The sequence below is a fragment of the Haplochromis burtoni genome, unplaced genomic scaffold (genome assembly GCF_018398535.1).
Source record: "Haplochromis burtoni strain Fernald_Lab_line unplaced genomic scaffold, NCSU_Asbu1 Contig_484, whole genome shotgun sequence".
Lineage (NCBI taxonomy): Eukaryota > Metazoa > Chordata > Actinopteri > Cichliformes > Cichlidae > Haplochromis > Haplochromis burtoni.
The window spans coordinates 46,517-65,093 of record NW_024582845.1 but is presented as its reverse complement, the minus strand read 5'-3'; the positions used below and the strand labels follow the sequence as shown (position 1 = coordinate 65,093).

Genomic DNA, 18,577 nt, shown 5'->3' with positions numbered 1-18,577 from the left:
GCAGTTTTTACTACAAGTGTTATTCACCCAATCACACAATACTAAAAAATCTATGTCTGAGTGCTTTCTAACATGGACACACTACGATGGATGCATCAGGGCAACTTGGGGTTCAGCATCTAGCCCAAGGATGCTTTAGCATGTGCACTAAAGGAGTCAGAAATTGATCCACCAACCTTCTGATTGATAAGCTAGCTTCTCGACCGCCTGACTTACATCTACCTTGAAAAAAGAAGATAAGGAAAAGTCTGGGCCAGGGCTGCCCAATCCCAGTCCTCAAGAGCTACTATCCTGCAGCTTTTAGATGCATCCCTACTCCAACACAGCTGAATCAAATGGTTTGATTACCTCTTCAGCATGCCATCATGTTTGGCAAAGGCCTGATAACAAGCCATTCATTTGATTCTGGTGTGTGGGAACAAGGATGCATCTAAAAGCTGCAGGACGGTAGCTCTCGAGGACCGGGATTGGGCACCCCTGGTCTGGGCAAACAGCAGATAAAAGACACAGATGATTTTACTGGTGATGGAAAAATTCAGAGCCTTTATGTGAAGCTAATCTGTAACAAGTAAAAATCCAGACACTTTAGCCTTAAAAATATCACTTTGATTAAATAGCTTGCACATACTGGTGAATTACCTATTAGAGAAACATATAAATGCTGTTAATTTTTAATGTATGAACATTACATTGGGGGGTAGTCTAATAAATGTGTTGTGTATATGATAAATATTAGTTGGAGACGTGAGGAAACCATCCATTTTTTAATGAGCAATAAGCACTGCAATATTTTCCATTGCATAGAAAGAACATGACAAATCATAAAAAGAGGGTCCAAGTGCCTGAATTTGTACATCCAACCACTGGAACTGAGCCCACAGTCTGATCACTTTTGAATAATATTATGTGATATACTACCTCCATGACCCTGAATTTAACATTGAAACTCCACTCTTTTCTTTGCAGCTCTAACCAAATCCTCAGAATCATACAAACTACTCCTCCAAGCTCCGATGGAAGCAATCTGGAAGACTTTTCGTCTTGGAAGGAGGACAGCATGGAGAGGAGATGAAATAAAAACGGTGTCGTGAGATGATATCTCTCTGTTGACTTCGTTAGACACCAAATTCCACGTTTGAACTGCAGGTCTTGTAGCTGCTTTAGTGTGTCCTGTTCAAATAAACTGAAAGCATGGGGGGAAATGTTTAAACGGGTGAAGCCGAGGGACTTGTTTGGCCTTTTTAAAAATTTTGTTGAATCTGCTCTCTTGTGTGCTTGGCTTTGGCGTTGAAATGAAAACCGAGGAATGTTTGTTCAGTTTGGTGGTGATGAGGGCGTCCGGAAATATGTAATGATGTGATCAGAGGGTGGATTTGAGGATGACGTGGCTGAGGTCCCCTGGTTAGAAATGAGTTTATTTTGTTCTCTTAGATACACTTTATGGCCTCAATTCCCATTATTCAGAAAAGAATCATAGATGACACCCTCCCAACTCCTGGCGTGTGGGTGGATGTTAGCTGCCAGCTTCTCCCACTGTCCATCCTGAACCCATTTAATCCACAGTCCTGTGACTCTATTACCCATGCTGTTACTGCAGTAACGCTGTGTTGTGAGCCCCAGAAGGCCCTCTGTGCTCTTTCCCCTCCAATCCAGGAAATACTTTTCTCTGCTTTAGTGAGGTCATTGCTCAACACGATGATTTAAATAAATTTAAAGGGTCGTTTCGATCTTGTGTGGCTGCCCATTTTAAAAATCATACAAATGCCAGAGGTGTCTGACACACAGAAAATCTGAAAACCTGAAAAATATAAGCGGGGAAAAGAACATTTATAGGACTGCTGTGTAGCTATGAGCTGCCAAAACCTGTTAGTGTTACACAACCAGTTTTAGTTAGATACAGAAATGTCACAATTTTGCACAATGTTTCTGAACAAGTTCATGTTTGTCTGTGAGCATCTTTTAAACCACAGAAACAGATTCCTGAAGAGCACCGGGCCAGACTATGTGGAACACAATGTCAGTGACTCTATAATGCAGTCAGTTCAAAGCTTCTCTCTCACACGATGCAAATTCAGACAGCTGTTGAGTTTTAAACTAAAACTATTTTTGTACTAAAACTAAACCAATCTTCTTCTTCTTTTTTTTCCAGCAGCTTTCTTTAGGGGTCACCACAACAGATCATCTGTATTCATCTCACCCTATCAATAGCATGCTCCTCTGTCACACCAGTCCTCTGCATTTCCTCCTTCTCTCCATCCATTAATCTCCTCTTTGGTCTTCCTCTTTTTCTCGTGCCTGGCAGCTCCATTTTCAACATCCTTTGGCCAGTATATCCACTGCCCCCCTCTGCACATGTCCAAACCATTTCAGCCTAGCCTCTAGTCTCCATCCTGAGCTGTCACTCTGACATAGTTATTTCAAATCTTGTCCATTCTGGTAACTCCCAGTTTAAATCTTAACATATTTAGCACTACTACCTCCAGCTTGCCCACCCACACATCATTCATAGGCAATAAAGATTTATAGGTTTCTACTTATTTAATAACACTTCTACTTTTCTTTCATGGCTTAGTTTATTTGTAAGTTTAGATTTCATGTTTGCCTTCCAACACATCAAAATTTGAGCACTTAAAGTTGAAATATAAATGTGCTCAGCATCCTTTGCTCAGCTACATGACATAAATGCATAACACTGGCCTTAATCTGTTATGGTAAATGGACTGGTTCTTATACAGGTTATCATACTTTCAAAGCACTTTATTCAACATGCCTCATTTACTCATTTACACCCATTCATACAAATTATTCTTCTGCTTAAGTGCTTTCTCTCTAATAGTTATACACATTCATATTCCATTGAAGGGATCAAAGAGCAACATGGTGTTCAGTATACTTCCTGATTCACAGCTACCCCAGCAGTATTATAGTAGAAAGATGTTTTGAATTAAAACAAATATTGAATATTAAATGGTATGTGTGTATATATGTGTGTTGAGTATATGCACTAGCGTACAAATTCAAGATCAAATTCAACTAATAAAGACCATGGTTAGGAAAAGCGTGTTTCAACCATATGAATGTCAATAAAATACAAGCCTCGATGCTTAAAACTCCTATTGGTTGCTTGGTGGTTTGAAAATAGCGAAAGCTCCTCCTTTGGAGTTTGCTTGATATTGTCAAAAAGATTTGGGCGGCACAGAAGTTGTAGTTGTTTAAACTCCTAACCGTAAGTTTTGCTTCCTTAATTAAATAGGAAAATACCAATTTTTTAAAATAAACCTTAGTTAAATTATAAAATAGAGCCTGTTCTTTTTAAACAATCAATGATCTTTTTAACTCTTTTATTTTGAAATTGTATCCGTCGACGCACCGGGCGTAGCTGTTAACATAAAACCAGCGCTCCTTGGCAACTGCATCCTTAGCGACGTCCTGATTGGTCCGCCAGACTCAAATTCTATCCAATGAGAGCGAAGCGCAGCAGATTCGATCCTTGGCTGAACCACTTTTGTTTGAGCTCTCGTCTTAGTAACAACACAGTTGAATCGGATTATTAACCCAAACTATATGCATTTTTGCTTCTCTAAAACAAGTCACCGGACTAAAGAAGAAAGTTTTATACCATAAGGTAGGATAAACAAATTTATCTGCGCCATTTTGGCGTTCTATTTTTTAAAATTTTAGTACACAACCGATTCACCTGAGAAACTCCGCCCTCTTAGCGTAAAGCTTTAATTCCAGGGTTTCTGCATGTGATGTTTAGCCATATACGTTATCTCAAAACAATTTTAAATCTGTTTGTTTTTCTTTCACTGTTTCCTTTTAATCATCCCGCTATTTTTGCGTGCTTTTCTTTGCTGTAGCAGAACACGGAGCAGCGGCTGCAGAGCTTTATTTTTAGGAAGAAACCGTCAGGGAGTGAGCCATGCCTTTTCCAAGGGGAAGGAAACCCACAGCGGCCGCTGGCAGCAAAATACCCAAACTGAATGCAACAGCGTCCGAGAACCAGGTAAAATGCACGTGCATTCATGTGTCTTCTGGTGGCTCGCTCTGACGTAAACACAGCAGGTAGTGCTGCACCTGAAGGCTGCATGGGAAGGATGGAGATGATGATGATGATGATGCTTGCTTTGCAATGCAACGCAACGCCACAAGGCTTCTTTTGCCCATGCACTGTGCAAAACTTTATATGTGTGGTGTGTTTTCTGTTTGTGCATACAGGAGGAAGCGACACAGGTTAAGAGGTCCTCCTCCCCTCCTCGTGGAGCTCCCAAGAAGAGGACTGCTTTCATCGATATCACCAATGTAAGTACTTTTTTCTTTCTTTTTTTTTTTAAAGGTTGTGACTTGGGCTTTAACAGCAGGATCAGAGCTTCAATAAGCACACAAAGAGACATATTTATCGCAAAGACGGTTCATCAAGAGTCGGGATTGAACTTCCTGACAGTTGATGTCACCTTTCATAGGATTTCATGGGCTCCTAGTTTGGGTGCTTTTTTGTATGTGAAAGGTTAAAGTTGTCAACATTTAACCATTTGATTGTGTTGACATATAAGAAAGTTATAAGTCCTGCTTCAGTGGGACTGTTTGTTTGTTTTGCCTAGTTCAGTTTTCACGCTAACGTCAAATATAAAATGATGCTTGACTTCTTTTCCTCTCGACACAAATGTGTGGTATGGCCCAACCATTGTGATCAGCTTGTTCAGCATTGATTCCTCCTGTTTCATTTCTGCCACAGTTTTTGAATTTATCAGTGAGAGAAAAACAGTTTCTCAGTACAATGAATAATAATCACAGCATCCATATAAAGACTCACAAATGTCAAACTCACGGAGAGGGAGAGAGACTGAGAAAATTTATTGAGAGTGATGTGAGCGTTTGTACAAGAAGATGGAGGGGAAAAAAAACTTGAGGGACAAATATATTACAACCCAAAACATCAGATCACAACGAGCGAGGACTCAGAAGAGGGATGAAACTCCTGGCTAGGGATGGGTACCGGTATCCGGTGCCATTATAGCACCGGTTCTGACGTAAACGGTAGTAACCAGACCGAAACGCAGCGCACATTTCGGTGCTTTATTTCCTCAGATGTCATACACTTCAGATTCTAGCCAATCATTTTACCTTTGCAAGCATAGTAGGCGGGCCCAGGTACGTATGTTCTTTTAGAGCAGCGCTACAGATTAAAAATGCCCAAAGGAGGCTAAACTGTCAAAAGTCCGGCTGTACTTCACAGCCAAAGATGCAAACTCAGCAGCCTGCAACAAGTGCTTTAAGGTGATACTGTGCAAAGTGGGTAACACCTCGAATCTGATGAAACACCTGGCAACGTAGCGTTTTTTTTTAAAGCCGAGAAATGCACCGTACCTACTACGGGCGTGGTGCCTGTTATTGGACCCGGAGTTAGCAACATCCCCCAAGAACCCGAAGAGGAGAGTCCTGGCCCGTAGCCCTGCCAGTGTAGCAGAAATGATGAGGATGATGATGGCAGCAGCAGCAGACGTTCTTCTCTGGGTGACTAGCTCAATGTTGTTTGTGCGTAATTTACGTTGAGTAGGCTAACCACGTTATTAAATTAATGCATGTAAGGTGAACTAGCAAACATCATCATACCTACATGCGGCTGTCTTGTTATTTGATAGAATGATACCATATATCCTCTATAGCTGCAGAAAAGGCTAACATTGTCATCTTTTTATAAAAAAAACAGCTGAACATGAGAGGTTTTTGGACAAAGTTTGTGTTCTCCATTCTTTAAGCACCGTTTAAGCACCGGTGTCGGATAAAACCTAAACGATACCCATCCCTACTCCTGGCATTTCCAGTTTTGGCCGGCACTGCATATAAAACACCATGACAACCATATGGTAATAAACATGTAATGCACCATCGCGAGCATAACTGCCAGCTACGACGTCGACCTCTTAACATTTAAATCGGACTTTATTCTGCTTTTGATGTAAGGCTGACATTACTGCTGCCATCAAAACTTACAGCTGCATCATACGGTCTGCACAAGGTACAGTCGTCAGATACGGATTCCATCAAAGTGGTCTGAGCACAGTTAGCACACAGTAGGAGTAGGAGAGGTGGTGTCACTAATTCAAATACTCCATTTCCAGCCTACTCCAGCCTGGCTCGAGTGTTCAGTCTTTGCTTGCTCTATTCTACAGACAGCTACTAGCTCTGTTCTCATGTATGAGGACTTTTTGAATTTATTTTTCTCCACTTATTTAATTCAGGTCTTTGGGGGACTGTAGCCTATCCCAGATATCACAGGGTGTATTGATACAGTTCCATTTAATGTTTACGATCACTTGAAAAATGGCAAAAAAAATCATATTTTGCATGGTTGGATCTTAATAAGGTTCAAAGTAGAGCTTCAACATGATGAAGAAATAGGAGAGCATGCAATTTATTGAAAACGATGCTTAAACTGAAACATGCGTGGTTTCTTAATAAAGAAAAATTCTTATAAAAAGAAATGGCACACTCTTAAATGAGAAAGTGTGTCACTTAACAAAATATGTTTTAATAAAGCTGGGCAATTTGAAGTTTCAAACAAAATCCACTTTAAACATTTTCACCGATCCCACCTCCGTCAGGGTGGTGTCTGAAGCCTGTGCGACACTCTAATCCTACATTTTAGTGCGTCAGTGTGTGATGGATCTGCACTGTGGTGTGAATGTGTCCTCTGCTGCCTGGCGGGGGTGTGAAACAAACATTTTGCTTGTTTTTTTCACCTCACAATCACCTGAACGCTTGCTGTCAAACCAGCGGTGTGTCAGAGAACGATTGTGTGGAATATTTGTCTGGACTCGAGTCACATTTTGAAATTGTTTCATGCATAAAAGGACAAATTGTAAGAGTCTGAAGTAAAATGTATCACAAACTGGATCCATGTTTAAAACTAATTCTCGTCATGTTCCCAGGCTCATAAGGTACAGATCAGCTTTCCTGGGAAGAAGAAGGAACCAGGGAAGAAGACTGCAAAGAAAACCAGCTCCACCTCAGCGTCTGCAAGCAACCTAGCTAACCTGAAAAAGTAGGTCCATTTAACTGTTCTAATAACCCTCAGGTTAAATTTCTTGTTCCCCTTTCATGCCTTGCGCCAGTCGGTGGCAGACTTCTTTAATTCCCCTCTTCTCTCCCTCCGTGCAGGTCGTCGTCGTCTGTGAGCTCAGAGGGAACGATATCCGAGCGAGAGAGGACCGATACGGAGGAGGAGGAGAAGGAAGGGGACACGTCGGCCGATGTGGCAGCTCCTGTAGAAGAGCAGGCTGCTGCTACATCTCCTGCTGCCCGTGAAGTGCCGGCACACCTTCGGAGACAAGAAGTAAGGGAAATTATAGATTTATAGAAAGCTAGAGACGCTGTGAAAAGCTTTGACTGAGTTGTGTTTCCTTTTCTTTTCACCCATCCATGCAGATCCCAAAGGAGTTTGACATTGACTCTGAGAACTCTGAGGACTGCTACATGTGTCCAGAGTATGCAAAGGATATTTTTGACTACCTTAAAAACAGAGAGGTGAGACAAATTGTAAAGCCTTTATCGCACTGGACTTTTTTTCTTTTCTTTTTTTCTGAGTTAAATAAATTTAAATATACACAGGTTTTGTTTACATTTCCTTTCTCTTTAATTTTATCGTCCGCAGGAGAAGTTTGTCCTCTGTAACTACATGCCCACGCAGCCCAGCCTCAACTCAGAGATGAGGGCCATCCTGATTGACTGGCTGGTCGAAGTACAGGTGAGGTGTTAGTTAAACGTCGCATTCCTGCTGTGTTAGAAACACTTGCTTGCTCTGAGTGACACTTTGTTTCTCCCTTTATTTAGGAGAATTTCGAGCTGTACCACGAGACCCTCTACCTGGCGGTAAAGATGACGGACCACTACTTGGCTAAAACCCCGGTCCACAGGGAGATGCTGCAGCTCGTTGGCTCTACCGCCATGCTCGTAGCCTCCAAATTTGAGGTGAGAACCCAACTGTGGCACATGGGAGTCTGAAATTTCTCATAGGATGTCTCACAAGCTATGGTAAGTAATGGTAAAGAAAGGTATTAAACTAGTATACAAGTCTATTAATGGGAACAGAGTGCAATCATTTGCTTGTAAGGTGAATGTGTTTCTAAAAAAAAAGTTTTTTGTTTTTTTTTAATGGTGAAAAAGTAAAAAAAACAAGGCTGTGAGGATAAAAAGCACACGTGAACGGAGATATTACTTAAGTGCTCCTGGGAGGCAAGCCACGGAGTCTCAATCCCAGGTTGATTAACTGCACCTATCAGGGCTCCTCGATGTAACAGAGACACACACTCAGTGCACACTTCTTTACAGCGTGGCTGCAGGTTTTCTAATTCCACTCCGATCCTCGGTTTTGACTCTCAGCAGATCGTCTTGACCATTATTTACATGCCATCAGCCATTCACAAAGCTGAGTGCTTTAAAAAAAACATAAAATACCATCTAATCAAAAAACATGAGACAGTGATGGATTTCCTTGAAAATGTTATTACAAAAAAATGATGCAAACTTCAATACAAGGGCAGTGAGTTTAGGTCATAATGAGTTATCTCTCAAACTAACCACCTACTATTACCAGTTTAAGTTCCCTTTTTACATAAGAAAATACATCTGTAAACTATGTAGCTATTTTTAATTAATTTTAAACTGCGGCCCCTCTGCAGTATCTTTGCGGCCCACCAGGGGCCCCCCAAGCCCACACTTTAGATATTTGCATTAACAAACAGTTGAGCAGGTGTATCTAATGAAGTGGCCAGAGTGTACATATAGAAGACCAGCCAGAGAAGAAAGGTTGTCAGAGGACGTACTGAATTTCAGAAAAAACATAAACTTTTGACATTCGGTGCTTTCAAGCTCTGTACGTCTTTAGAAATGGGTGAAAAGTGTTATTTATTCTGTCGTAACCGCGGCCAGAGTAGAAGTTCAGCCTCCTCTGATGTCGGGCATAGTTGGCATGAGCTTTTCCAGCTTTAGATCAAGCATGTAAAAGTTGTTACAGCCTAGGGCTTTTATTTTGAAGTGCACGTAGAGAAAACTGAAGGGTAGCAACTATCAAGAGGCTCAAAACATGAAACAGAAATGAGATCAAACGGACTGTGAGACCTGACCTTGTCCATACGCAGTGAAATGACTGCAGGACTCGAAAATGCATTAAAGGGGACGGTCGAATTGCAATCAGGTTTCAACCTAATGCTTATTCGTGTTTTTTAACCATCCCGCAGGAGCACAGCCCGCCTTGCGTCGACGACTTCTTGTACATTTGTGACGACGCATACAAAAGGGAGGAGCTCATCTCCATGGAGGCCAGCATCCTGCAGACGCTGTCTTTTGACATCAACATCCCCATCCCGTATCGATTCCTCAGACGCTATGCCAAGGTGTGCATGACCAGGAGAGGTTACTCCACCACTGACTGCAGCTCTGTTTGTTTTTGTGTGACTCGACCTGCGTTCACATCTCACGAGAATGTTTGTTGTGGCTGTGTCTGCAGTGCGTGAGCGCCAGCATGGACACGCTGACTCTGGCTCGCTACTACTGCGAGATGAGTCTCATGGAGATGGACCTTGTTCCAGAGAGAGGCTCGTTGGTGGCCTCGGCCTGCCTGCTGATGGCGCTGGTCACCAAAGACCTGGGAGGATGGGTAGGTTACCTCCATATTGTTCCTTGTCTTGCTTGCATTAGACTAACGGAACAGTCTAAAATACTTCCCTAAAGTCTGACACTGATCTTTAGTGTTTTCGCTCTCCTAAGTTGATTTTTGGCAAGTTAGGTTTTCTTTCTTTTTGAGTTTTTCTAAGGCCATTTCTCAATACCCAGATACTCAAGTTATAAATAGAAGACCACAATCCACAGTTTTCACACGATGTCAGAGCTACTGGGATATACCCACATGGCGCCCTCCAGCCCAGTCCTTGGAAGTCTTTGAGTCTAACTTGGCCAAAGCTTGCTGGTCTATCAGATTTCTTTACAGAAATGAGTACAGCACCAACATCTGAACACACCTGTCCTATTCCTCCCTTTCAAGCCAAATTGCACCAATCCCTGCTGTCCACAGCGACCAAGGCTGTCAGTGGCAGCTCATTTACACTGTAAACACTATTTACCCAACATTGGAAAGATTCTGTCAGCTTTACTGTTATGACACCACATTAATGTGACAAATTAATAGTCCCATACTTGCACTACACTGGAAATGTCCAAGTTAACAAAGCGTAGTCGTTGATTTAGACATTAGTTATTAATCTCTGGCTCTCTTCCACTGCCTGTCTCTTGTGCTTTCTTCTTCCCCTCACAGATGGCTGCCCGTCCCTGAGCTTTGGTTTTACCCAAGGTTGCTTCCTGTTAAAAGGGACTTTTTCTTCTATCACCTTTTGATTGTTCATAAGGGGTCATTTTGGGGGTGTTTTCTGTTTTCTCTGTATTACTGTAGGGTCTTTTTCCTATAATGTCAAGCAGTTTGAGGAAACGTTTGTTGTGATTTGGTACTAGATTATTAATATGGAATTTGTTTATTTTTTTTTTTAAGCTTGGTATGTAGCGTTTGCTTTTGCTGTAACAATGAACAATTTCTTGCTCTTCACCTCTCACGTGCCGGCATTATTAACCCACCCAGATCAAAGTACATGCTTATCCTAGCAAGGTAAGGTGAGGGAATCTCTAGAACAGCGGTCCCCAACCTTTTTTGCGCCACGGACCGGTTTATGCCCGACAATATTTTCACGGACCGGCCTTTAAGGTGTCGCGGATAAATACAACAAAATAAAACTAGTACCGGTACCGAAAAAAAGAAGATTTATTCATAACACACGTGAAAAGACCAAGGAAAACTGAGTTAACGATAAAAACGATAACAAAATAACGCTGAAAACCGATAAAAACCCTGAAAACCATACATTTCACACCTGAGCCTCAACTCTCGCGGCCCGGTACCAAACGACTCACGGACCGGTACCGGTCCGAGGCCCGGGGGTTGGGGACCGCTGCTCTAGAAGATGCATGTAGACGTCACTCAACCACTTTCAGGGATTTAAATATAAAATTGGATCCCAAGTCCCCAAAAACCCATAGTTTCACTTCATATATTTGTTTTCCTCCACGGATGGATGATCCAAGTAGTCTTGGCTCCAGTCAGGTGGAAAAATAAGCTTAATGCTTTTGTCCTGCAGTACTACAGACTGTCCACTATTGCCCGTTATTATGGAGGAAAGTTTTGCCCGTCAGGGTAGTGAGTCGGTCACATGACTGGAAAATGTGGATGAAATCTGACATCTGAACATGTGTTTTGTCTGCATGTTCTTGGTCACCCTGGTAAAGGTAACATAAGGCATTTGAAATAAAGACACCTGGACTGCTTTTTGTTTGTCAAAGTTTTGAGCAATACAAACAACTTGCATTATTATAGCTGACTATGAAGCAGGGGAAGGGTTTGGTTGCTGGCAACTTTTAACCTTTTTTCTCAGAATGATTTATGCAAAGCACTCTTTTCTACAGTAAACACCATCTAATGACGTTACTTGATCTGTTCTAACATGTGTAATGTTTGCAGCACTGAAGAAGCTTCTCTTCCTCGTGTTATTTCCATCCTTTCCATTAAATGTAGACTTTGTTAAATCTGATGCCGTGTCAGTTCGTGCGACATTACCAGCCTCTCATTTGCAGCTCTGTCTCCTGAACAGTCCTCCCAATTTAAATATAAATTGTTTTTTGTATGTAAAATTGAGCCCTTATTGCTTCCATTTTGCTGTTAGGGGTGGTGGGTAATTTCATTTCTTGCCTGCGCCGACTTCCAGAATCATCTCCTGTAAGCTTTTGGCAATTTAGAAGTAATATTATCTTTGTGTAATGTTGTATTGGATTTTAATAACTTGAAAGGGGTTCAACATGGCTGGCTTTTCTTTTTCTTTTTTTAAATGAGTGCTGCTCTTTTTTTTTTCCCCTGCAGTCTCCCATCCTGCAGTTTCACTCGGGCTATCAGGCGTCAGATTTGGCGCCCGTTGTCAGGAGAATCTACTCGATGCTCTCAGCACCTCCTGATGATAAACTGAGAGCCATCAAGAACAAATACTCACATAAGTAAGTCTTCATGAAAGATTACAGGCGCTAGAATAATTTGAAAATGTCGTTTTTGGTTAACGATCGGTTCTTTTAATATGTTTTCAGGGTGTTTTTTGAAGTTGCGTCTCTGCCATTGCTCAGTATCGACATTTTGGAGAAAGCCTTGAGCTCTTAGTGACGTGTCTGGTTCAGAAGTTGGGAAAATGAAGCTTAAGATGAGTGAAAGTATTTTTCAAATTTCCCTCAAGAGGAAACATGTATATAAAATGTGAATATGTTTAATATTTATGTGTTGTGTAGTCTGTCCTTTATACCATAATATTATAATAAGACAATAATTCCCATTTGATGTAAAGGCGTTTTTAATGTGGGCGTTTGTTTGCAAGACGTTAATTACCTTTGAGAAAACTATAGCATGTATTTTATACATTTTTAAAGATTAGGGGAAAAAACATCCTGATTATTAACTTGTCAACGTGTGTGTGTGTGTGTGTGTGTGTGTGTGTGTGTGTGTGTGTGTGTGTGTTATGCACAGGCCCACTAGTTCTGTATGTTACCGTGTTCTTCAAGTTAAAGTATGCGTGTGTTTGCGTGTTCATGCATTGTACAGTGTTCATCATGTTACTATTGCTATGCAAATTATTTGTATAAAAGACGATCAGACGATGCCGTACTACTTTTAAGTGGCTGTCATGCTTACTCTTAAAATAAAGAAGTGTTTCTGTTTTGCTTTTATGTTTAATAAAAACGCTCTTTACTATATGCAGCTTGTTTCTTCCTTAAACGAAGGGAAAGAAAAACTCCATTTTGACAGGAAGAAACCTCGTTTTACTGATGCTCGTCCAGGACACAAATGCTTGAGGCACTACTGGAAAAGCAATAGGAAGTCAATCAACCAGTCAACTTTGAGGATAGCCAGGAAAGTGATTACTAATGAGAGTGTTAAAAAAGAGAGACTGAAATGTGTGATAGTGATTAACTGTCGCAATGCACAATGAGCGAACTGCTGACGCCTTGAAGACACAATCTAATATCCCCGTGTTGGTGTTCCTGGATCATGAAAGGTAGTGTTGGTCCAGGTTCAGCACCTCAAGTGACTAATCTCATTCTGATGTCAAGTTTTGTGATGTGGAAGCACCATCACATACACCTAACAGAAAGTCCCAACCCTAACCACCCCTGTTTTTGAATTATTTTTTTTTCCCTGAATGGGCGTTGAATTTTTATTTATTTATTTATTTATTTATTTATTTTTACATAAAAAAAAACGATGACATCACAATAATTTGGTCACGTGCAATATTGAACCTGGGCTTGACATTAATTATGGTGATGCAAGACCAAGAGCAACCCACATTATCACATACACCCTCTTAGGAAGGTCTTTTATACAATTATTTCAGTTATTTGTTTAAAAATAAAAGGATGATTATTAAAAGCCTACAAACACTGAAAGTCTTTATGGATCATTTAAAGTAGATCATCGCAGCCATACTCCACATGAGTGCATCTATCTGGGAAAAGTATTTTTAAGTCTCGAGAAATTATCCGGCTCATACAAGTTCATGTGGAGACTGAGTTGAGTGTAGATCTGCTCTGATCTGTAATGCTCACGAAATGAGACACGCTGTTGAAATTGGGCTTATTTTTAAAAGAAAATTAGGTTGATATTACATGTTATTGCTCCAGCCTACTTGAGATCAAACGGAGTTTGAAATCCTTGCTGTTACGTGCAGGATGTGATTTTGTGTTACTACCACTAGAGGCCAGTAGTGCGCCATGAGGGGCCCCACTCTTCCTTCAGGGATGATGCTTCAGACTGTTTATAAATTAAAATAAGAGTTGCTGGGTTTGTCTTCATGAAACAAACATTTGATTTATTGCAAATGTTTCTTTTAGTCCACTGCGACCCTGTTTTGCCCGTGGGCCAAACAGTGACTTTTGATTTATGCTGTGGTTGTAATATAAACAAATATAATTAATAATTCATCCACTCCTCTAATCTCTAGTGTGATTTAATTCAGCAGACCTTGAGTTAAGGATTAATGTTCAGAAACGGAGAGCAGCAGATGTTTAAAGTCTAGACAGGATGCGTCCAGGCTGACCACAGGGCGCTTTGGTAGCATTTAGAAAAGAAAAAAGTGAAGATTTAGATCTGTCGTTCTCAAAGTTTGGAGTACCGAATGAGAATTTAGGGAGGAGATGGTGGTGGTGTCATAGTCTGAGCCAATATTTATGGACTAATTATATTTAGTGTTTGCATTCTGTCTAGTCAGAGTATGATTCAGAGTGTGTTTAACGCTGATGGCTGTCATTTTTATGCTTCTTTATAGTTTTGTGAAGTATCTATTGCATGTAATATTGAGAAGAGTCGAAACAAAAAGGACTGTGGCTAAAGCTAAAGCTATCCAAAGTTCGGAGACAACTGCAAGCCGGCAGCCTCGGGATGAGCAAAGCTTTGAAGCAGTTAAAACTGCAACCAGTAAAAATCTCTGCATAAATATTATGGGTTTTATATTTTAATAACTTCTAGTTATTTTGCTTAGGTTCTGTTCAGAAATCAAGCACAACTTTAAATGTGCAAGAGCTACAAAAAACTGAAATAAGAACATCAAAAAACAACAAGGCATATGACAGTAAAATATCATCATCTTCTTTTTCCAGCTGCTGCCTTTAGGAGTCACCACTGTGGATCATCATGTCACAGCAAACCTCTGCATTTTTTACCTTAAGTGTTATTGCATCTGCCTTTTTTATTAAAGGATTTTTATTGAATTAATTGCTAAAACATCAAAACACTACACAATAAAAGAACAAACAAGAAAAACATTTTGACTAAACATCCATTCGACGCTATCGGACTTACGTCAAATTAAGCTTTTGCTTCGTCTTTAGATAAGAACTCACAGAATCTGTCCCACTGCTCTTTAACCATCTCATTTTTATAATTAAGCCTCTCCAACATCTTCTCACAATCAACAGTGTCCATCAGTTGTTCAGTCCACATTGTCCGAGGTCAGAGTTTGAGATTACTTCCAAAACCTAAGGATCTGTGGCTGAAATCACTAGACCCCGCCTTTGTTACTCTTATTACAGACTTCTTCCACTGTGGTAAGGCACTCCTGTCGCTGAGGAGACACATCCTTTGTGACCTGAGCAAAGCACACTTCAGTCATTACCTATGCAATCCCCCCCCCACCCAAAAAAAGAGTAGTGAGTAAGCGATCGGTGTGAGTAATGGACAGAATAATTGCATTGTCTTCTACCAGAGACATAACTACCTACTCTAATTAAATGGGTTGCCAACTGCCAGTAAAACAGAAGAAGACGAAAAAGAAATTACATAATAGTCATGCTGCGAGAAAACGCAGAGAAAACGCAGCGCGTAATAGCAATAGATAAATATGGTCCTGGAGAAAACTACGACCCAGATGAAGGCCCTAGCATGAGTATTGGTCAGAAGAAAGCAAAAAAGGTATACCAGGACAAACTGAACCAATTCTGTTATGCCTGGTGCACGGGTCAAATGATCAATATGCTTTTTGTGACATTTTTGTTTGGTAGTGTGCCCTGTGATTTTTCTAATGTGAAATATGTGGCTCCAAAAGGTTGGGAAACTGCCATAGAGCACACATGGATGGATGGATTGAAATTAGCCTCTGGCTTCCGTGTCAAATTTCCCATTTCTGGAAACAAGGGTCACTCCATGCCACATAATCAAACACACAGCCAGGTTCTCCTTAGGCTTTTGTTTTCCTGTTTATCCAGGTGCGCCTTTTGTACCACAAGCTTGCTTTAGGGAACATTATTGGAAGTTGTAAATAACATAGTGTGGAGTTAGTGCCTCGATTATTGCATCAAACGTGTCATTTCTTGACAGCTTTTTAGCACTGGTTCAATAACATCAGTGTCATCGCCTCACTGTTACAGTTTTCATTAAGAGAAAGTTGGAGGAATTTGTCGATTCTCTCTCTGTCTTGAAGGTCGAGATAAGAAGACTTAGTGTGTTTCAAAATTCTCTTCCTCCACAGAGCGAAACCTTTTTGCACAGTTTGAAAAGTCAAACAGCCTCCTGGGGTTTAAGGGGTTAATTGCATATGACTGAGATGCGAGCCACTGGTGAAGAATGCAGCATCTTAACCTTAATTTGAAGTTTGCGTCCCTGACTTCTACTCCCAGAAGCCTCCTGCGGCTTTCCTCCCCTAAAATCCTCAGATGGCGGTCATCAGTGTAGCAGTTGAGCTCTGGAGATTTGTCCAGATCAATAAGTTCAATGCTCTGCTTCTAAAAAAGAAAAATCCTCCTGCTCGGTTTCGTCCTACAGACACCTTCAGTGGCCGAGTGACAGCCTGCAACAGGGGGCAGAGGTGTGGAAATTGATTTTGTGTCTTCAGATGGAGCTGGGACAGACTGAGTGCCACTTTTGACCGTGGCAAAGTGTACTTTTTCATTTTTCTGTTCTCCTGAGAGCAAACATGCTACATGCCTTCATTCTATTTACAGCAGCTCACATGTTGCAGGTTGGCTCTCGAGCTACAGCTCTCCACTTTCAACCACCTGGGCATGTCCTCATTATTCCCTCAACCTGCCTTCTCCTGCTTTACTTCAATTAAGTCTTAACATTTCCCCAAACAACTTTTTAACCACAAGCGTGGGACTCGAGTAGTGCTGCATTCAGATATGGATTTTATGTCTAAGTGGCCACAGTGGAGCGCGTCTACATCATCGCTGAATGACAACAACCCAATGTTGCATTGAATCGCAGTCCCTTAAGGCTGGTGCCACTTGTGAAATCGGCAGATCCGCCTCTGAATGATGGATTCCTCGCTTCATTACTGTCTCTGAAGCACCACTTCCTCAAAATGCATTTGTAGTTCTCCTGGAAATGCAGGTTATTTAAGGTGGAAATGTAAATGCAAGCAGCAAATGGGACTCATCTGTCTAGATTTGCAGGTAATTTTACTTTTTTTAAGCATGAACACCTGATTGTGGCGATTTTTAAAAAATGGTAGTTAAGCCTTCTTGTACATCTACACAGATTTGCATCAAACCTGCCACCATCTGGACCACCGAGCACGTGTCTACACCTTAGTTTATTTTCTGTCTACAAGTTAAACTCAGAAACAGATTGATGAGTAAAGAAAAGGGGATAATTACAGGTGGGCTGTGAATTTAGAATAACCGTGCCCTGAGAATACACATGCTCAGTCATAAGCTTATCCTTTTAGTCTATTATGCACACTCTCACACAGACATACTGTATGCAGATCCCTGCTAATTTAATTTCATACAAACACACAGTCCACTGGAACACACTGGCATGTGTTTCCAGAATCTTCTTCCTTTGTTATTCACCTGATCAATTGATTGTGTATGTGTTGTGTGTGTGTGGGTAAGTGTGTGCATCCCACAGTTCTATTCACAGTCACAGACCCACCAATAACTGAGGCTGATTAAATTGTGCTGGTGCAGATACTGCCCATTGGGCCGGGTGATACGCAACTAAACTGGCACTGCCAAACCGTATATGAGCTATTGATCAGTGGAGGGCTGGGAAACGGGCTTCCAGTCGGTTGGCTTTGCACAATCAGAGGGAGCTGACTGAGAGCTGGCAGCTTTGCAGTCTTTGGTGCTCGCCTCGGAGTTGCAGCTGCAGCACGATTTCTTCAAATGAGAGAGAGGAGGAGAGTAAACAGATAGCTCGGCTTTTATGGGATTTCCCATTTTTCCTTCTCAGCCACAGTCACATTAAATCATTGAAGCACATGAATTTCTTGTATTTTCGGTATCACTGTTAAAGAATGTGAGCAAATATACTTGACTAACTCTGTTCTGGCTGAATTAGTCAATGCTGGCTTCCTACTGAAATGGGAAAACTGGTTAGAAATTAGGTTGGAAACAAATTCAAGTAAAGTGTTTATGCACCCAGACTGGCTGCTTTTGAGATGTGACTTGATTAAAATCATTTAGTGTGGTTGATTAAACCTACAAAAAGACTGGATTTTTCATATGAACTTGATGATCCCTATATTGCTGTGATATTTAATGTTAAACCACTAATGTAGCAGATATCTGCATTGAATATTCAATAGAAAATACTAGTTATCACTTTCCCTTATTTAGTTTGAGGCCAGATAGGGTAGGCCTGTAGCATTGTCATGAAAAGTTTAGAAGACACGGGCAGATGTAGACCGGTCACGCATAACATTATGAACACTGACAGGTAAAGTGAATAACACTGATTATCTCTCTTTATCATGGCAATTGTTAGTGGTTGGGATATATTAGGGAGCAAGTGAACATTTTGTCTTCAAGGTTGATGTGTTAGAAACAGGACAAATGGGCTAACGTAACGATTTGAGCGAGTTTGACAAGGGCTGAATTGCAGCTCTTGTTCCCGGTCTGTCAAGAGTGGTCCAAGGATTGAAGAGTGGTGAACCAGTGACAGGGTGGAGCAATGGCCCTTGTTGTTCCATCCAACAGATGAGCTACTGTGGCTCAAATT

General features: G+C 41.1%; 1 protein-coding gene across 2 annotated transcripts; it reads left to right on the top strand.

The window, feature by feature from the left end:
• Positions 1–3,435: 3,435 nt before the first annotated feature.
• ccnb3 (cyclin B3) lies at positions 3,436–12,354 on the top strand. Of its 2 annotated transcripts, none has more exons than XM_005946745.3 (12): positions 3,436–3,625; positions 3,861–4,006; positions 4,219–4,302; positions 6,933–7,045; positions 7,162–7,336; positions 7,429–7,527; positions 7,655–7,747; positions 7,834–7,971; positions 9,240–9,395; positions 9,509–9,658; positions 11,960–12,090; positions 12,178–12,354. In XM_005946745.3, exons 2-12 carry the CDS (start codon positions 3,923–3,925, stop codon positions 12,245–12,247), a joined length of 1,293 nt encoding a protein of 430 aa, XP_005946807.1. In that variant the 5' UTR covers positions 3,436–3,625; positions 3,861–3,922; the 3' UTR covers positions 12,248–12,354. The 2 variants fall into 2 exon arrangements, with proteins under 2 accessions (XP_005946807.1, XP_005946808.1); XM_005946746.3 differs by having other exon boundaries at positions 3,437–3,625; positions 3,864–4,006.
• The last annotated feature ends 6,223 nt before the right edge of the window (positions 12,355–18,577 follow it).

Bases quoted from the DNA above. Each gene is read 5' to 3' on its own strand.
- ccnb3 (XM_005946745.3), top strand. From the start codon at position 3,923: ATGCCTTTTCCAAGGGGAAGGAAACCCACAGCGGCCGCTGGCAGCAAA. The intron at 7,337-7,428 runs GTAAGGGAAATT...CCATCCATGCAG, and splicing joins CACACCTTCGGAGACAAGAA to ATCCCAAAGGAGTTTGACAT. The intron at 7,528-7,654 runs GTGAGACAAATT...TATCGTCCGCAG, and splicing joins ACTACCTTAAAAACAGAGAG to GAGAAGTTTGTCCTCTGTAA.